A 20,218-nucleotide genomic window follows, 5' to 3' on the forward strand; every position below is an offset into this window, starting at 1 on the left:
GGTGTTGGTCTGACAGCGTCCCGGGCCCTCGTGCTGCATTTGGCTGTCCGAGAGTCTGTGCTCACGTGAGTGCATGCGACTGGCCACAGACACCCGTGTACACCTGGATTGTTTGAATGGTGATGACGCTGATCATGGTTCACCGGGAGAACCCATCGTCTCTTAACCCATTCTCTGTTATCTGCAGAACGAGGGCCTCGCACAGGCCAGGCAGGTACTCTACCACTGAGCTGCATCCCAGACCTTTTCCAAAAAAGTTTTATGTTGAGGCAGGGTCTCACCGAGTTGCCCAGACTGACCTCAAACTTGTGACCTTCCTGCCTCAAGTTGCTGGGATTACAGGTGGAACCACCGCACCTGCATAACCCATTCTGGTTTCCCCACATTTTTAATTGGTGCCTTACAGTTGTACACCATGGTGGGACTTGTTACGTATTCGCACATGCACACAAGGTAACAGAATAGTTTGGCCAATATCATTCCCCAGTATTCTATTTCTCCTTTCTCTTCCATTCTCTTTCCCCCTTCCCCTATTCTATTTATCTCCCTTTGATTCTCGTGAGACACCCCCACCCCTGCCTTTTTTTCTGATCTCCTGTGATTGTCATGGTTTGGGGGATGTTTGCACTGTGAGCCTAGGTACAGCGGTGGAACTCAGACACCCTCAGTTCACACAGCGCCAGTTCTTGAAGGAGAGACAGACCCTCAGCCTGAGAGTCTCACAGTTGGGCTCAAGGTGTTCAGTCCATCAGGAGGCCGCCTGGGGGAGGTCAGCCAGGTTCAATCTTGGGGTCCTCGGTTGGTGGGAGGCCTCCTGGGGACACTGAGACACCATTCTGAAGGATCGCCTTTCAGGCAGTCCTGAGAGTGATCAAACACCCAGGTGCCGAGAGCCTGATGTGGCCATGCCACTCCTTGGGACAGTTCTAGGGGTGAAACTGGCCTGGACAGGTGTGGTGGCTTGTCAAGCTGGCTCCTCTGCGGTGGCCCCCGTCTCCCCCTCTGAGTCTCAGGAGCCTCCGCTGTCAGATTTAGGTTCCCTTCTTCAGTTTTTTTTTTTTTTTTCTGGTCTTAGTCTCTGATATAGTCCAGGGGCAAAGAAAATCAATGATTAATCAAATCTCAACTTTCAAATTAGTAAACAAAATTAGTTGATTTTAAAGTAGAAATAACATCATGTGTTTAACATTCTAACTGTATGTTCAAAGGGGAAATTTCAAGGGAGTCTGATAACACTATTCTGAGAATACATTCATAACATTGTGTGCAAAAAATCAGGTTTAAGGAATGATACCTTTGTACTTCAGACAAAGAAATAGCTTGTTTAGAAAGTTCCAGAATAGATATGACTCACCTTGGGCTGACTTTCCTTATGAAACCCTGAAGGACTGCAAGTGCTTCCTTGGGGAGCGATTCCTTACCGTGGCTCGGGAACGCTTAGACACCCCGAGACACCCTGGTCAAGTGTGCGCGACCGAGCCCCACATGGCTCTGGTTGCCAGTGCACAGGCAGCCGTTGGCTGGGGCTTTGCCGGCCCTGACCCAGAACTTCATCTCCACAGGGCAGTGTTTCCTTGGCATGAGTGAGTGCCAGCTGCGCTGATCCTGTGTGTTGAGTGCTGCGCTGGGCACCGTGGGCAAGGGAGCCTTCTTCAGGGCCCTGGCCTGGGCCCCAGCCTTGGTTGTGACACTGTGGCCCCCTTCCTCATTTGTGAAGATGGGGTGGGTCCCGCTCAGTGTTCCCACGTGTCATGGCTCTACCTGAGGAGGAGAGTTCTAGGGGTGCTCAAAGCACTTCTTTACTTTCGCCCTCCTCCCTTCTTCCTCTCCTTCCCCGTCCCTGACTACACAGCACCACGCACTGTTCCTCTCTCTGACATGTGGAGGAGTGCGGATGCATGCTCGCGGCCGTGTGCAACGCAGCATGACAGCTGTGCTGGGACAGGGGGTGGGGCGCCCTGTCCCCACAGCAGTTGTCCCGGGAGCCTGGGTGGCTTTACTTTGAGTGAGGGCGGGGACGGGGCAGTGTGGTGGTCCCTGCTGGGGAGGACCAGCAGCTGGCATAGTTCCTCTTCTGCTGGGCCGGCCCCTTAGGGAATTCTCCCGTCTGGTCTGCACAGTCCCACGGAGATGATGTGGTGTTGTGATTCCTGAGTTTGCTTTCTTTCAGTCGCAAGGCAGTCGGTGCAGAGCACGTATGTCGTATCACACCAGCAACTGAGGCAGTGGGCAAATGCGCTCCTACTGATCCAACTTGTTGCATTTGAATGGCCTTCTTCAGCCATACTGCAGTGAAGCTGTCACGGACAATAGGGGACCTTCCCTTCTGTGGCTGGGGTCTGCAGATGGCTGCTGGTGTGGGAAGCAGAGCCCTGAATTCCTCCTTTGTTAGTCATAGAAGGTGATTTGGATGTTTGACACTCTCCACCCCAGGAAGCTTGTCACAAAGTGAACAGTTCGCTGGAATAAAGACTAATTAGGGCCTAAAGTAATTAGAAGGTGTGGCTTGGAAGGATGTTAACAGCAGTCGTCCCCTCACTACTGCAGTGGGCCCCGACTTCTGTCTCGGAGAGCAGGCCAGGCGCTCTGTGCTCTGCAGGGCTTCCGCCAATCCTGGGGCCTCTGAAGTGAACACTTCTGTTTCCTGGGCGCTCTGTTTTCACCTGCAGAATTGGCCCCGAAGGCGACTGACTTTTTGTCACGAGGTTGTCAGCAGCAAGTTTCAAAAGTAAAAAAAAAAAAATGTGATTTAAGAGTGAGAGATATGGGGGAGAGGCTGGGCACCCAGTGAGAAGCAGATGAAAGCCCACACTGCGCTGGCTTCACAAGTTCTCTCTCACTTTACATTCACGTTCTCCATGATGCTCAGTTTTTAACTTTTATTTCATTTTATTTTTTTACCTTTCAATTAACGTGTGTGTGTGTGTGTGTGTGTGTGTCATTATTTTGTTAAAATTCTTTTTAGGGCACAGGACTGTAAAGTGTATTCTGACATACTGTACATACACAGTGAGGATCCCCTTCTAGTGGTGTATGTGATGTGAGTCACGCTGGTCGTGCATCCGTACACGAACACAGGAAAGTGATGTCTGTTCATTACACTGTCTTCCCTGTTCCCTCCCCCTGCCTTCCCTTCATTTCCCTCTGTCTAATCCAGTGAACTTCTACGCTCACCTTCACCCCCATTGTGTGCTAGCGTCTGCATATTTGGTCTTTTTTATTTAAGCAAATCTTCACTTTGCAAATGCTTCTGGATTGGAATTGTTCTCACGTAGTGTGAACGGGTTTCAAAGCCTCAGGACAGTGTGTGGGACCTGTCTACTTCCTGAACATGAGCCCTCAAATTCCCCCTCTTCTCTGCCTTCCTCTTCCTGCAGATGGACTGTTCGGGAGGTGCCAGAAGGTTCCAGCTGTGGATACCTACCGTTATGACGCATCTCCACTGGCTCTGCAGCACCTGAGGGCCACCTTGCAGAAGCTCTCCCGCACAGGTAGGCAGGCGGGGCCCTGCCCGGCCAGGCCTGCACTCTGCAGGGGCTTTGCTGAGTACCTGGGCCTCCGGTCGGGGCAAAGTTAGGGTCCTGGTATCCAGGAGAGGCCCGTAGGGCTTGCACCAGGGAAGGGGGAGCCCCATGGTGACTGGTCTCAGGGTCAGGAAACTTGGCCTGCTCCTGTGTGCTTGGGATTTCAGGGGTGAGGGACACTAGGATGTGACGTGTGCAGCCAGAGTTCAGCCCTGAGGGGGTCTGCCTGGCCAGCTGTCCTCGTGTGGTGTTCTGTCCTATGATTTTGTTGTAGGAAATTCGTGTTCCTTCCTCCGTTTACTTCACTGGGGTGCTAAGAAGATGATTATCAAAATCACAGTAATTTAAAAATAATTAATTTTGCTGCATACCTGATTCATATATGTATAGTTTTGCTTTGTGTGTGTAGTTTTGAATTGAGGGGCACTGTCTCATGAGACTGGCCTTATCCTCACTTGTTACTAAGATAAAGTCTCGCCTGGGCACGGGCCAGTCTGAGGCCACATGCAGCATCACAGCCCAGAGTGTGACTGGTGAAATCCATGTCTCTCAGGGTCAGGGTTTGACTATCCTGGCAGCCAGCCTGGAGGTGGGAGCCAGGAGCTGGCATCGGGGCCTGGACCATGCCTCCACACTTACTCCAGGGCCACCTGCTCCCCAGGAGCTCCGCTGCTCCATGGACAGCTATGGTCAGCAGGACGGGAGACACTTCTCGGCCTGCTTTTGATGCTCCACAGGTGCACTGGAGTTCTGCAGACTGGCTTCCATCAGTTCCTTAAGCCCAGGTCTTTGGGCCAGGGCACGCACTCTCCCTGTGGTGCTGACTTTCGGGATTTATTCAGGGAACTGGAACCACTCAGGCCCTGGGTGTGCATACTAGGGACCCCGTCCTGCTGCGGGGGAGCTGGCCAGCTTCTGGGTTGCTGTTTTGTGCCTGGAGCTCAAAGCCCTGCAGCAGGTGGCGAGGACAGGAAGGCTTTGGAGGGCGGGGAGGCTAAGGTAAGCTGGAGCACACAGGGTGGCTGGGCTGCCCTGTCTTGCAGCCTTGACCTCAATGGTGAGGGGCTGCAGCCACCCTCCCCAGAAGACAAGACCGTGCCTCTGCTGTGTGTTTGGGTGGTGTTCACCCTATCTCCCCTGATTTTTACTTGATACCTTGATACCCTGCGACTTAGATCATGAGACGCAGAGTTAACCACGTAATATAGCTGGGAGCATGTTCATATCACATGAGTGATGTGGAATGCCCAGCCCTGCTTCCGCAGGCAGTGTGGGCTGCCTTAGCACCCCTTCTTCCACTACCCACTGCATACCTCTCTCCCCTCAGGGAGTCTCCACTTGTCATGGCTCCCCACCTGGGGCACACAGGCCATGCTGGGCATTCTGGCGGTCAGTAGTGCTGCATGACTTGGTCTCTTACAGTTCCCGTTGACTCTGTCCTGGACATGAAGTGCTAGAGGCACTATGCATTTCTGATGTGATTCTCCTTCCTGGTCAATGTAGCTAGTGGGTCACACTGCACGGAAGTGAGGGAGGCCTCCCCATTTCCCCCTTGGCTCTCTGACCCATGCGTCCTGGCCGTGGGAAATAGTACCCATCGTATTGGAGGCTCCTGAGGACCCTGCCCAGCCCTGCAGGGTGCTGCCACCTAGCAGGAGCTGCCAAAGTATCTTCAGAAGCCACCCACCCTCCAAAAGCCAGCTTTCAGATGGTGGGGAGCAGTGAAAGATCACAGAATCCTGTGGGCATGGGCCCACTACTGTACCTCCTGGGAATTCTTTGTCAAAGGGTGTGCTGCCCTTTTGGACACTGTGGGTCCACAAGGATGCAGTTTGGCAAGGTAGGGCATGCAGGGAGGGCAGATCTGTATGCAGAGTGGTGTCTGCCGCAGAAAGGTGCTGTGCCTTCCGTAAGAGGTCCGGTGAGATCCACCTGCCATCGGGTTGCTGACTGGTGGTACCATGCTGGGACTCAGAGTCGATACCCTGTAACTTAAATCATGAGCTGCAAAGTCAACCACATGATATATGTCTGATGCTGGCAGACTGGACCTGCAGCAGTGGGTGAAACCAGGTCAGCTTCAGTGAGGCTCATGTTGCTCAGCCTGAGCCTAACCTCCAGCCCTGCTACCATGGCCACGTAGTCCATGAGCACAATGGGAAACGGCAGGGTGGCCGGGGAAAGAGGCCCACTGGCGTCCACAGAAAGGGTCATCTGATCTTTCTGATTGGTAAAGTCCTCTCCTGAGGTCACCCTGTGGTGAGCATTCATATGGGAGACACAGACCTGTGCATCTGGACCCATCCAGAGAAGTCCACGGACCTTTTCTCCCTGTCTCCTTATCACCAATTTCCAATCATATTCTTTCTGACTCCCTGACCATCCTGCCAAACAGCTGGCCACAGCCTGGGTCAGTGTGTGATTGTGAGAGGCCATTTCTCCCTCTAAGGAGAGTGAACAGCCAGCTTAATGCTCAAGGTCCTTCCCCCAAGATGATTTTTCCTCACTGCTGTCCTTTGGGGGATCTCCATGAGGGGAGGAGTACAGTATTTCAGCTGTCCACTCCTGGTGGTGCCTGCACATCTGCAGAACCCACCCCCAAGTCTGCGACCCACAGGGAGCGGCTGCTGATGCCAACCCATAAGCCAGGGAGGAGGCCGCGCAGCCCTGTGGCCCGTGGCACCTGGCCTCCTTTCTGTGCAGGTGGGTGTCTTCAGGGCGTGCTGCACCCTGGTTCTCACCGGCCTCTTCTGTTTGGAGAGGTGTCTTGTAAGCATGCTCAGTGAGGCTCAGTTAGCTCCAAGTAAAGTCTTTGTGCTAGTGTTGCGGAAAGCTCAGTCCTTGTCCTGGATGCCAATCCACTAACCAGGACATGGCTTTGAGAAAAAGGAAAAAGGTTTTTCCAGAGAGTACGATTCTGCTCAGGAACAGGGGGCTTTTGAAGAGGTGATTCAAAGGTACCTTCCATGTGTTCTCTGTTGGAGTTATAATCAACTTGTTATTTTAGGAGATAGTCATTTCTGAGATCTTCTAGAACTATCCCCCAAATCTGGATTAATTCATGCCTGTGGTGGGTGTGTGCTCAGTGACAGATAACTCTGCCTAGGGTGGGGAAGGAAGGTAATCCTATTTTCCCTGAGATTAGGGAGGGTGGAAGAGATCAGTGAGGAGCAAGGAAAGAGGAAGAGAAAGAAACATGTTTATTTAAAAAATAAATTGCAGGTGGGGTTGTAGCTCAGTGGCAGGACGCTTGCCTCGCACGCACACTTGAGGCCCTGGGTTCGATCCTCAGCACCACATAAAAATAAATAAATAAAAATAAAGGTATTGTGTCACTCTACAACTAAAAAAAAACGCGGTGACAGAGCAGCAAGGACTATATTCAGAGCATAAAGTACACCCCTGTTACAATAGTCTGTGGTTCATTTCAGCCTTTATCAAGGCCCAGTGCCAGCCACAGCAGTGACCTGAAAGGGAGTGTTTATCCAAAGTCCTGAGGTCTGTGCTTGGGGTCACCCATCGACGGCTTTCCTATCTGCCGCCGAGATCCTCCGGCATGAAGCATCTTACCATTACAGGAGTCCATGCTACTTCCCGGACCTCAGGTCCAAGCCGCTTCTCATCAGTGTAATGGGCCGCAGTGGTGTCCTGTGGGAAGAAAAGGCAGTTGAGGTCCCTGAGGTCAGATAGTCACAGAGGGCTGAAGGGTCAGGATTGATGTAGGGCAGTGATGACATATTTACTGCTGGCCCTTCCAGGAGAGATCGAGCTGCCTCTGATGGTCTTTCCTGCAAGTAGAGGGAAAGCTTCCTGGAGCCAGTAGCTGGGTAGTAGGTACCAGGGGTGTGTTGATCTGCTCCAGCAGAGCGACCGCATCAAGTGCAGCAGCTGCAGCGGGCACTGCCATCTGCTTGAGTCTGCTATAACACTGACATTCTCCAAGATCCATTAATCCTCAGGGATATTCAGAGGTGAGGTGACTGGATTATGAAGGCTATAATATAGTCAGTGCCACCTAGTTTCAGTGGACTTAACTGTAGGCAGGTGGACTGTGGCTGGAGGAGGGGCACCTCTTCCCTGTGGCCAATTCCCCTTCTCCCTGTCTCTCTGCTTCCTGGCTACCCTATCTTGAAGCTTCCTTTCACCACACCCTTCTGCCATGTGCTACCTCATCTTAGGCTCAGAGCAACGGAGGCAACCCACCAGGGACTGATCTCTGAAACCTTGAGCCAAAATGAACTTTCCTTCCTCTAAATCGTTCCTGTGTGAGCCATGAAGATTCTGTGAATTCCTGACTACGTCGATCTGACTCACACGTTCTGGAAAGGGAAGTGACTACAGAATGGGTCTGGGAACCTATGAAATAGACCTGAGATAAAACTTCGCAGGTCACCTCATGTCCATGAGGTCCTACTCTAACTAACCACAGTGACGTTTTGGGTTCCCTGGACTCAGGATCAGTTCAGATCCAGGGTCCAGCAGTGGAAAGCCTTGTGATGTCTCTTGCCTGCACAGTCACCCTGGCAAGGGGCTGCAAGTCCCCTTGGTGGAAGCTGGGGAGATCAGCAGGGCACATTCTTGCTGTGTAGCTGGGTCCTGCTGGAAGGGAACCTGCTCCCCCATTCCGTTCATAGGGCTCTGGGTCTGTGAGATGGGCCAAGGCCAGGAACTGACTGGGACTTTGGCTGTCTGGGCGATTCAGGTCAGTGTCTGCTCAGTAGATGTCTGCACAGAGCCACAGGGCATTTGAAGGGTGCCCCTCTATTTCATATCTAGGAGCAGTCTAACAATGCTAAAGGTCACTGTGAGTCAGACTCTTTAATAACTGCTTTGTGGTACTCCCATCCACCTTTCTGTAGCACATAAGTGCTACCACTTGGCATTGCCACCCCAAATCCCATTGTCCCCAGTGCCCTTGAGGTCCCAGATGGCTAGCAACAGTTCCCACACTAACCTCTGAATGGTGAGAAATGTTACTACAGAGCTTTTCAAGGGTGGTGGGACCGCCTTGTGAATCCACTTCCTGTGGTCGTGGTGGGACATGTGCCCTGGGCAATCCCAGGTCATCAGCAGGTCTTTGTGTAGATCCACTCTGGCATTCCAGGCTTCCTCTGCCTTTGGACGCTTGCTGTTGAGGCCAGGGAAGCCCTGGACTTCAGCCTCATTTCATGTAGAGCCCTTTGGATCCACATCTATGACAGCCAACCGTGGACACGGCAGGGCCATCTAGTCCCTCAGCCTGAGACACCAAGTGGAGGATCTACACTTAGTGGGCCATGAAATGAATTTGACCTGACTCCACTTCTGCTCATTCCCCTTTGACCTTAAGATTTGTTCCACACTTTGTACCCAGGTGTCTGTTGATGCAAACGGGTGAAACCACATGATCCTCTAATGTGACTTGAGCTCTCTGTTGGGCCATGCCTTGCACCTTACCCTCTGGGCCTGCGGGGACTTGAGTCCAGGTGTAGTCTGGAAGCCAGGGGAGGGTGAGGCAGGGGGTCCTGTGGGTCAGCAGGGCCCACAAGGCAATCCCCTCAGGCAGAGAAGTTTCAGGTTCCATCAGGAAAGTCAGATTACCCTCAGCAGGAGAAAGGGATGCTTTCAAGGAAACTTGGTGAACTTTAGGGGCAGGTGCACAAGAGGATGCAGACACAGGTGTAGGTCTCTACGTTGATGACATAGATGACGTGTAGATAGGCTCCTGAAGGCCATGCTGTCTGCTCTCCCTGCCCCGCCCCTGGGAAGCTGAGGGCAGAGCTCTCTGGGAGTAGCTATAGTTTGATGATCCCCTACTCTGGGCTCTCTCTACTGCCTCCTCAACTGTCACCCATTGGGCTCGAGTGCTCACATGGCTCACAGTTGTGCTCTGAGGTGAGAAAGGGCCACCACCCATGCCCGGCCAGAGCATCTATTCGTGGCTTCACTGGAAGCTCTTGAGGCATGCCTGCCCTTTGGTTTCACCATGAGCCCAGACGGACCTTTCTGGTTCCCATGTTGCCGGATCTTGCTCGGGAAAGCAGATCTTCTTTGTGGAGAATGGTATATACATGTGCTGCCTAAGCTCCCACCTACTGCCGGCTTGGCTGAGTATCCTCAAATGCTTTGTAGACTGTGGACATGAGTGCTGGAGCCTGATAGCCTGGCTCTGTCCTCAGGGGGCACCTCTAGTTCCTGAGTGGACAGGTGAATGTCTTCTCCAGTGCTCATGGAAATGCAAAGCGATTGGAGTCCTGCTTCTGAGGAAAAACAGTTCTAGGCCTAGACCCATGGAGCAGACTGAGAAGAAGACAAAAGCCACTCGGGGAAGATAACTGCACGTTTGACCTTTAAAACTGTGCTGTGGCGAGCGTCTCTGGATCTGACCTTGCCTCCAGTTGTCATGGCTTCACCTTGACTTTACTCATCTGACTCCCAGCCAGGGTGTCATGAGAACAGACCCCACTGGACCAGAGAAGAGCCACAGCCTCTAGGTCCTCTGCCACTTGGAGAGGAGACGTGCTGGCCTGTGACTCCACCCGCTCCACCCGCCTCGGCTGCAGAGCCACCTGTCCACTGGCTGCACATTGACACGTTCTCATCAAATTCCTCTCTGAAGATGTTGGATTTAATTGTGCACAAATGACAGAAGGCACTGCAAGGAAGATCGGGGTGATATTCCAAGCACAGAAGCTGAGCAGCTTGGACCAGGACAGGGTTCACTCCCCTAAGTCTCCCAGTTTTTCTTTTTCCCTTAGTTGGGAAGTGGTGTGATACAAACTGGTCTTGCTCACATGCTGAGCCTGCATGTTGGCCCCAGCTATACCACGGAGCACAGAGTTTGTCTCAGAAACCTTGAGGGCTTTCATGGCTCCACTTGAGTGAACTACTTACTCCTGCATGGAGAGGCTCATGTGCACTACAGCCAGGTTAGAATGAGGCTCATGGGGAAACCAAAGGAGCTAAGCACCGGCCTCACCAAAGACAGCTCTCTCCACTTGTGCTGTGGCCCAGCTCCACAGAGCCAGTCCATCTGCGCGTTATTTAAATAAGGTGCTGTTTCCTCTTCTCTTCCAAAGACAATACAGTACAAGGTGAAAAACAAGTTCAGCGAGACTTCCAAGAAGAGCAGACTTGGAAGATGCCTGTCTGGAAGATTCATCTTCTCCGTCTTTTCAGACTTCAGCCCTGATATAACGACTCGATTATGGTCACCACTCCAGGGTGCTGGGGATTCCACATCTCCAGGCTGGATCCTTGCCCTGGCCAGCCTGACATGAGGAGGATCCCTGAGTAGGGAGGTTTCCAGATTCCCTAAGTGAATCTTCCCAGAAATAGCATGGGAAGCAGGCTGCTGGCCACGGGCCTCTGCCCTGTCTGTCAAGACTGCTGCTTGGAGTTGTGACTGGTGGCCTCTGACGGACAGCTTCATGCTGTGCCTTCAGGGAGCCTTCCACACAGAGGAGGAAGGGACATGGGGCTTAGATGTGTGATGTTCTTCTGCCACACAAATGTTTACATCAGGGAACAAATATGGTCGCTCGTTTTCACCACTTTGTCTATTACACGGGCAGACACACTTCTCCCACATACTAAATTTTTTAAAGTACATTTCACGTCTTCTGACAAGCCATTAAAATTCAGCATTTGAATGTCATTGATGGTATGCAATTTGCTGTCATGAGAACAACTATAGATTTATTTGCTGGCAAGACTCTCCTGATTTATTGAGCTATATGTCAAAAGCAGAAAGCAGAAAATCAAAATTATGAAAAAAAAGCAACATAGTGTCATGATTCCTTAACAGAGAGTGAAAAAACCACCTCCATAAACAATGCAGAATGGAACAAACGGTATTGGCCACAGTGGGTCCTGGCCGCCCTGGCCATCTCCAGAGTGCTGGCTGTGGTGATGGCCCCTGCTCCCGGGCTCCTCTCACTCTCCTGTCTGCTACTGAAACACCGTCCCACTGCCCTGGGAGACAGGAGGCAGTCCCTTCTGCTGAGGTCCTGCTGAGATCCGGCCCTCCCCCCTCCAGCTGCCTCGTGGTGGCCAGGACCCTGTGCAGAGCCAAGCCTGCTGTCATGCAGAGGACCTTCCCAGTCTGTCCTTCTTCCCTGCCACTGTGTTGATTTCCTGGGTAATGCTCACCTCCTTCCAGCAGCTGTCCCTACTCTCTACAGGGATTTCTGATCTGGCCCTCCTTGGTCACTTCTGCACCCCGGAACATGGTGTCCAGCACTCATCAGGTCCTGATCCTTGTGGCTTAAACGTGTGAGCTGACAGATCGCAGTGACCTGGAATAACCCAGAAGAGGCGTTCCACTTTGGACAGGCCCTCCCTGAACTGCAGGTGGGAGCTTGACCTGACTCATCTCCGAGGAGAAGCAGCTCTGTGGTTGTATCACAAGCCTGGTTTTATTTGACTTTGTTTTTGAACTTCCTTTTTAGTATATGTTTTAACCTTTCTGTATGTGCAAGTGTCCTTGTGAATTTATACAGGAATTTAATAAATGTACCTTATTTATTTATTTTATTTTATTTTTTTATGTGGTGCTGAGGATCAAACCTGGCACCTCACCCACGTGAGGCAAATGCTTTACCACTGAGCCACAATCCCAGCCCCTATACAGACATTTTTAAGTGCATCAGGACTTCAGAGTTTGTATTTAAGCTTCTGAATATTTAAATTTCCTTACTTGCACCAGGAGAATGGTGGTTTTCCAGGAGATGGGGAGTGACCTGGCTACTCACTGCTTCACACTGCCTGACACACAGCCAGCCCCACATGGCAGTGACAGCAGGCTCCCCCAGCCAGTGACCAAGGCCAGCTGAACGTGCATCTGCTGGGGGTTCCTCAGCGTGCACCGTCCTACGTTTGCTGGTGCTTGATGGCTGCCTTTGTCCGCTGTGTGGGCCACACACCGCATGGCACTTGTCTCCCTATGCCCTACGCAGTCCCTCTTCCACAGTGGCTAGTAGCTCCTGCCACTGGCAGCTGCATTGCCGATGTCCCTGGTTGCTGTGGCCACCGGGGGCGTGTCCTTGGATGCAGTCATAGGAAAGGCCAGGGGAGCAATGTTCCCAGTGTCTTGCCTGTTTTTTTGAAGTGTTCGTATCTTTCATACCTGGAGGCTGGTTCTTTTAGATGAAGATTCCTGGATCATATATCTTCTTCTAATTATCTTGAGTATGTTACTGTATTCTTTTCTGGCAAAAAAAAAATAAAGCACATGTTGCACTGAGAGGCAGGATAATCTCTATTTCCTTTCCAAGTGGTGCTCCTTTTGAGCTCTGAGAGGTCATTTCACACTCCTGTGTCGGTGGAGCTGTGAGCCTGCCCTGCAATCTGATTTCAGCATATTCCTGTCACCTCAGGAAGAAGACTGGCAGCTGCCAGTATCATTCCCAGAACTGCTGCAGCTCTGTGCTCAGGGCTGCTGCTCTGTGGATTCACTTTGCTGGGACATTGGGTGAGAGTGGAATCATCCAGTCTGGTATTCTGGTCTGCTGGGCTCCTGCACCTGCACTGCGTTGTGTTTGTGGGTTTTGTGACCCCAGGAGATGTAAAGGTCATCAAGGAAGATCCCCACGACAAGATACTCCTGTCTGCAGTAGAAGGAGCATGGAGTTTTCTGCACCCCATCGTGGGGCAGGGTGCTGGACCAAGAGGAAGCCCAGTGTTGTAACTCCTCTGCCTCAGAGGAAGGGCTGGTACCAGAGGATGGGCTGAGAGGGCAGGTCCCCTTTCCAGTATATTAACCAGCTCACCACATCACACGTGGCACCTGACATTATGCCGTGCAGGTTGACGAGTTTCCAGGTTGGCCAGATATTAATGAACCGTAGGTTATCATTCAGGACAGGCCCACGCCAAGAGAATGAAGGCTGGCAGAGCGCACACATTCTGGTCCCCAGGAGGTGGGGCACTGAGCACGCAGCAGCATGAGCAGCGTGATCCTGAGAGCACCCTGGGTCCCCTTGTAGCTCACTGCTGCTGTGTGCCCTCACTGGGTACTCCACACTGACCCTGTGGTGCTTGCTCCCCTCCCACGGCCCACCTCTCCCAACCAGCTCTCGTGCTGCATCTTGTGCTGCTGTGGCTAGGCTGATCCCAGGCCATGCTCCTGGTTCTGGTGCTGGGGTGGGGACACCAGCTGAAGAGCTGGGGGCCAGAGGTCACTTAACGTATGGTCAAGGCAGAACAGATGCAGAAAATGCAACAGTGCCGTCCCAGGCCAGGGTGCCATTGGCAGACACAAGGGTGAACTTTAATTCACACGAAAGTCTTGCTGCAACACAGGAGCAGGAGTGAACACAGCGACCAGCCACGCGGCCTTATCCCTCTGGGGCCACACATGGCTCTGCTTCTGTGTGTCCGAGAATCCCAGTTCTGGCTTTAGAAGATGTCGCACTGTTCTTGTGGGTCAAGGATATCCTCACCAACCCTCCACTACTCCGACCATTAAAACTAGGTGGCTCACCTTGGCATGCTTTAAAAGCTAGCATTTTTTTTTGTTTCCTGATGCAAACTACGAATTTTGCCTTTTGATTTTAAAGTATGGGAAGACTTCATTCCCATTTAGAACTTAAAAAGCTTAAAGTTTGATTTAGGGTTTTTGGTGTTAATGGAAAAACCTGACTGGGAGGTGGGCTCCATCTGCTCTTGAACACCCCCGAGTAGGGACAGTCTTTGTCTCATAGGGCTCATTTCATACTCGAGAGCGTTAGATGCCTCCACAGAGGTGGAAACTGAGCCTTTGGGCATCCAGGAGCCCTGGCATCTCTGACGGAAGCAGGCAGAGGGGCATGGTCTCCACCGCTGGCTATGGACTGGGGCCTTGTCCTAAACCCTGCTCAAAGCTATGTGGGTCCTGGAGACAATCAGGCTTTTATTCTCTGAAATGATTCACATTATTGGCTGTGTATTACTTGCCTTATCAAATAAAAGCCTTGGGACTCATGTGGGCAGATAATTACGAATCGATTTCTGGGCCTCTCATTTTGGAAATGGATTTTACACTCCTCCTCCTCTTTTTCCCTCCTTTCATCTCTCTCTCTCTCCTCAAGTTAAACTTCCCTGTGATTTCACAGGGCTGTGGAGCTGTTCACTGGCCGCGCCAGTAAATGGTAGAGTCGTGTGAAGAAGTCACTTTTATCTGAAGTCAGGAATTGAATTACAGAGTGCAGGGACATTGGCATAGACAGAGAATTTCATTCAACACTGTATTCGGCCTCTGAAGATGATTGCAAACCAGAAGCAGTAAGTCAGACATCCAGTGGCAGCATATGGCCCCTCCTGTCTTCTCTGTTCTGGGTTGTTTCTTGGCAGAGAGCTCTACTTGATCTGTAAATCTACATTTTAAAACAGTCTCTGATGGTCGTCTGTATTTCCATACTGTCTCTCATGAAACTGCCTTTTTCATCACAAATTTTAGTAATTTGATTTTTCTTCCTCCATTTCATTAGGGTGGCCAAGGGTTTGTCAGTTTTATTTAGTTTTTCAAAGAACCATCTTTTCATTTTGTCAGTTTTTTGAATTGTTTTAATGTTCCAGCTTCATTGGTTTCTGCCCTGATTTTCATATTTCCTGTCTTCTGTTACTTTTGGTGTTGATTTGTTCTTTTTATTCTCGGGCTTTGAGCTGCAATGTCAGGTCGTTTATTTATTGACTTTTTGTTCTTTTAATGAATGAGGTCAACGCAACGAACTTCCCTCTTAGCACTGCCTTGATGTCCCAGAGGTTTCAATAAGTGGTATCAGAGTTCTCATTTACCTCTCAGAATTGTTCTCATCTCCTCCCTGATGGCTTCTGTATCCATGCGTCATTCAGTCTCCAGGTGTGGGAGTAGCTTCTCTTTTTACTTTTATTATTGATTTCTAATGTCATCCCAGTATGGTCTGATAGAATGCAGGGTAGTATCTCTATATTTTTGTATTTTCTAAGACTGGCTTTGTGGTGTAACATATGGTCTATTTTGGAGAAGGACACATGTGCTGCTGAGAAGAAAGTATATTCACTTGTTGATGGATGGAATATTCTATATATGTCTGTTAAGTCTAAATTATTGATTGTGTTATTGAGTTCTATAGTTTCTTTCTTTAGTTTTTGTTTAGAAGATCCATCCAGTGGTGAGAGAGGTGTATTGATGTCACCGTGTATTATTGTGTTGTGGTTTATTTGGTTCTTGAATTTGAGATAAGTTCGTTGGACATAAGTAGATGCCCCATTGTTTTCTAGAGGCGTATGATCAACCCAAACGTGAATCAAGAGGACATACACAGTTTAAAAAGATCAATTTCCAGCAAGGAAACAGAAGATGCCATCAAAAGTCTACCAACCAAGAAAAGCCCAGGACCAGATGGATTCATAGCTGAGTTCAACAAGACCTACAAAGAAGAATTAATACCAATACTCCTCAAATCATTCCATGAAATGGAAAAGGAGTATCTTCCTGATACCAAAATCAGGCAGAGACATGTCAAGGAAAGAAAATTTCAGATCAATATCACTGATGAACACTGGTACAAAAATTCTCAATAAAATTCTGGCAAACTGCATACAAAAACATATTTAAAAAATAGTGCATCATGATCAAGTGGGGTTCATTCTAGGGATGCAAGGTTGGTTCAACATACGGAAATCAATAAATATGGTTAATCACATCAATAGACTTAAAGATAAGAATCATGATTATATTGATGCAGAGAAAGCATTTGACAAAGCATTTGACAAAATACAGCACCCTTTCGTGTTCAAAACACTAGAAAAACTAGGGATAGTAGGAACATACCTCAATATTGTCAAAGCTATCTATGTAAACCCAAGGCCAACATCATTCTAAATGGAGAAAAATGGGAAGCATTCCCTCTAAAAACTGGAGCCAGACAGGGATGCCCTCTGTCACCACAGTCCTTGAAACTCTAGCCAGAGCAATTAGATGAAAGAAATAAATGGGATACAAATAGGAAAAGAAGAACTCAAACTATCATTTGCTGATGACATGATTCTATCCTTAGAGGATCCAAAAAACTCCACCATAAAACATTCAACAAAGTAGCAGGATATAAAATCAATACCCATAAATAAAATGCATTTCTATACATCAGTGATGAATCCTCTGAAGGAGAAATTAGGAAAACTACCCCATTTACAATAGCCTTAAATAAACTAAAATACTTGGGAATCAACGAAAGAGGTGAAAGACCTCTACAATGAGAACTACAGAACACTAAAGAAAGAAATTGAAGAAGACCTTACAAGATGGAAAGATCTTCCATGCTCTTGGATAGGCAAAATTACTGTTGTCAAAATGGCCATACTACCCAAAGCACTATACAGATTTAGTGCAATTCCAATTAAATTCCCATTGTCGTTCCTTATAGAAATTGATAAAGCAGTCATGAAATTCATTTGGAAAAATAAGAGACCCAGAATAGCTAAAGCAATTCTTAGTAAGAAGAGTGAAGCAGAGGGCATCACAATACCAGACCTTAAGCTATAGTACAGAGCACTAGTAGCTAAAACAGCATGGTATTGGCACCAAAATAGACATGTAGACCAATGGTGCAGAATAGAAGACACACAGACAACCCACATAAATACAGTTATCTCAATACTAGATAAAGGTGCCAAAAACATGCATTGGAGAAAATATAGCCTCTTTAACAAATGGTTCTGGGAGAACTGGAAATCCATATGCAGCAAAATGAAAATAAACCCTATATCTCACTAGGCACAAATCTCAACTCAGAGTGGATCAAGGACCTAGGAACTAGACCAGAGACCCTGTGCCTAATGAAGGAAAAAGTAGGCCCCAGTCTTCATCACGTCAGATTAGCCCTGACTTCTTTAACAAGACTCCTAAAGCGCAAGATACGAAATCAAGAATTAATAAAGGGATGGACTCAAACTAAAAAGCTGCTTCTTCTGAGCAAAAGAGACAATCAGTGAGGTGAAGAGAGAGCCTACATTTTGGGAGCAAATGTGTACATTCATAGTAAAATTTCAAAATTGTTCATCTTCATACTGTTACAGCCTTAGGCTGGGGAGAATGCTGGCAGAGGAGCAGGGGAGAATGTCATCCTGCTGCCATGCTTGCCGAGGCAGGGGACGGCCCAGAAAAGTCTCTCAGGCCCCTTGGAGAGCAGGGCAGAGAGGCAGGTTGGAAGGAAGTTGCTGGAGTGTGGGTCCTCCTCAGCGCTCATTAAGAAGTGCAACGGATCTTGTAATCATCTCAGTACCATCGTCGTGGCTGCGTCTAGATGCAGTGCTCACTCTTCCTTTCAGACGACAGTGTGCATACGCTCTCTGCCTCGTTTTCTCCTCTAGTGGGAGCAGGCCAGCAGTGCTTACGCTGTGGGGCCCCAGTATAAGCTGAGCAGGTTAATGGTGCTGAGCACCAGAAACACCTGGCCCGGGGAAGGGCTCCTTGGGTGTTTGCTGCTCACAGCTGTTTAGGATCCTGGAAATGTGGAAGCTTGCCGCCGCTGAGTCACGGGAGCTGCGTTTGGATGGCACGTCGAACCCACTGGACGCTGTACAGGCGTGTCAGTGTGTGCCATGTGCTCAGGCACATCCCGAGGGTAAGCCTGGAGTGGGATGTGACAGCGTGGAAACCACGCTGACCGTTTTGAAAAATCAGACAAACAAACAAGCAAACCTGAGCCGCAGGCTGACTCCCTGATCTCCTGTAGACACTCAGAAGCCGAGTCTCGGCAGGGCCGGGAGGCTCTGGGTGTGTTTGGGTCATGTTCTTCCCTTTTCTGCTGTGGTCCGGTCCTGGGAGATGCGGTGCCGTCCAGTCTCCAGTCGGTGTGGCTCTGCCAATACCTCCACAGTACGCCCACTAAAGCCGTCAGGGAGTTAGGTCTGGCCCTTCGAGGCCTGCGTTCAGTGTTGTTGAAGAGCAGAGCTTCTGTCCAGGGCCAGGACAGAAGCCAGGGCTGGTGGGCCAGGACGAGCTTACCTGTCCTCTGACGCAGCAGTTGCCCCTTCCCTGTGGGCAGGACCCTGATTCTTGGGGAATGCTGATTCCCCCTAGGACGCAACTCGCCCATCTCTGGCATGGCTCCCGCCCACCCTAGACCTTCACTCACGTCTGGATACGGCAGTGTCTCCAAGGCAAGGAGTTCTGAGGCAGGACCGGGTGAGTCGCACACAGGGCAGCTGCCCTCAGCCTCTGTCTGTCCTCTCTGGGTGGCAACCCCGGGTAATGACCTGAATCAGCGTTGGCTTTCCTGCGACGGTCCCGTCAGGTGTTTCTGGAGATCATGGCGTGACGGTGTCACTGTGGATTTTCACAAGGCTGGCTCAGGGTCTTTGGCCAAGGGTGTGTTCTTCTCCTGTCTTTCCTTGGGGAGCTGAGGTCCTGCAGTGGGAGGGAGGAGGCCATTACTGTGCCCAGCTGGCAGGCTGGCCGTGGGCTGTACACCTCATCCAGTGCTCAAAGCAAGCCTCCCACATCAAGTTTACCCTAGATAGATGTCCAGGTTTCTTAAAATGCAAGTTCCCTTGAGGTTCAAGAAGACTGGGAGCCCCAAGGAGGAGAAACAGCCTTTGCTCCCTTTTGAACACAGACCTTGCTTCTTCTCAGCAAAGCGGGCCATGTGGGGCCAGGGCGTCCGAGATCAGGTAGTCCCAGGAGACCTGGCGGTGTTTGATTCGGGTTTCACCTGCCCCTGGCTCGTCAGCCTTTAGAAGAAACATCCTTGCCAGGTGCAGGGAGGGCTGGAGCCCTGGAGGGCGTGGCTTTTCTCCATGTGGCTCCAGACTGAGAGGCTTCTTCTGGCTCCCATGGTCCCTAGAGCTCTGGATGGGCACCCGGTGGAGCCCAAAGCTCGTTTTTCAGTCAGGGGTCCTGAGCTGAAGGTCCTCAGTCATCCCTACACACCTAGCCGACGGTGGGCCTAGCAGTGCGGCTGTGTTTGACCCCCCAGGTTTCGGTGGTGATGTTCTCAATATCAAGACTGCACCCCAGTGTCACTCTTTGTACTTTGCTGTTTAGGAATAGTGTATGACGGTCCTAATATGTCATGTGCTTTCAAACCCTACTCACGAATTTAAATAAAAAACATGTGTTGAAAGACAATGATTTTGAGGAGGTACAGTCAGTTTGTTTCCAGACAGACCCTGCAGCAGCCAGCTTCTTCTTTCTCTGATTTTCATTAGACAGATGAACTCTCTCTGCAAACCAACCTTCCATGTTCAGTGATTGGGAAAGGCCAAAGACTGATTGATATGAGTCACCTTGGGGAAGAGAAGCTCCACTAATGCCCTGGCTCAGACTCCACGGTGCTGAAGGCCCCAGAGGCTCTGTCTACACCTGCCCAGCCCTGCCTGTCTCTGACCCCCTTCCCTCTTTTATCTCTTGCCGCCCACCCTCTTGGTACTGTGGATGGGACCCAGGAGTGTTGATCCCAGTCCACCTCCCTGTCTTAGCCTTTTGGCCACAGTCACCAAAAGACCTGACAAGAGCAACTGTAAAGGAAGAAGGTTTCTTTGGGGGCTCACCATCAGAGGTCTCCAGTCATATGTGGTCAGCTCCGCTCCTCGGGCGCTGAAGTGAGGCAGGGCATCATGGAAGAAGAGTGCGTGGAAGAAAGCAGCTCAGAACATGACACCATAAAGAGGTCCCTGCTCAACCGGGACAAAATTCATGCCCCAAAGGCCCCCCCCAAGGACCCACCTCCTTTAGCCACCCCCTTCCTCCCCCT

General features: G+C 50.3%; 1 protein-coding gene across 1 annotated transcript in view; it reads left to right on the forward strand.

Annotated features, from left to right (window-relative positions):
* Positions 1-20,218, forward strand: part of Ptprn2 (protein tyrosine phosphatase receptor type N2) — a 565,071-nt gene that overhangs the window by 49,318 nt on the left and 495,535 nt on the right. The window contains exon 3 of the mRNA XM_071605349.1: positions 3,378-3,491. Within this exon, the coding sequence (XP_071461450.1) occupies positions 3,378-3,491 (114 nt within the window). The remainder of the gene's footprint in view (positions 1-3,377; positions 3,492-20,218) is intronic.

The sequence above is a fragment of the Marmota flaviventris genome, chromosome 1, assembly GCF_047511675.1.
Source record: "Marmota flaviventris isolate mMarFla1 chromosome 1, mMarFla1.hap1, whole genome shotgun sequence".
Taxonomy (NCBI): Eukaryota; Metazoa; Chordata; class Mammalia; order Rodentia; family Sciuridae; genus Marmota; species Marmota flaviventris.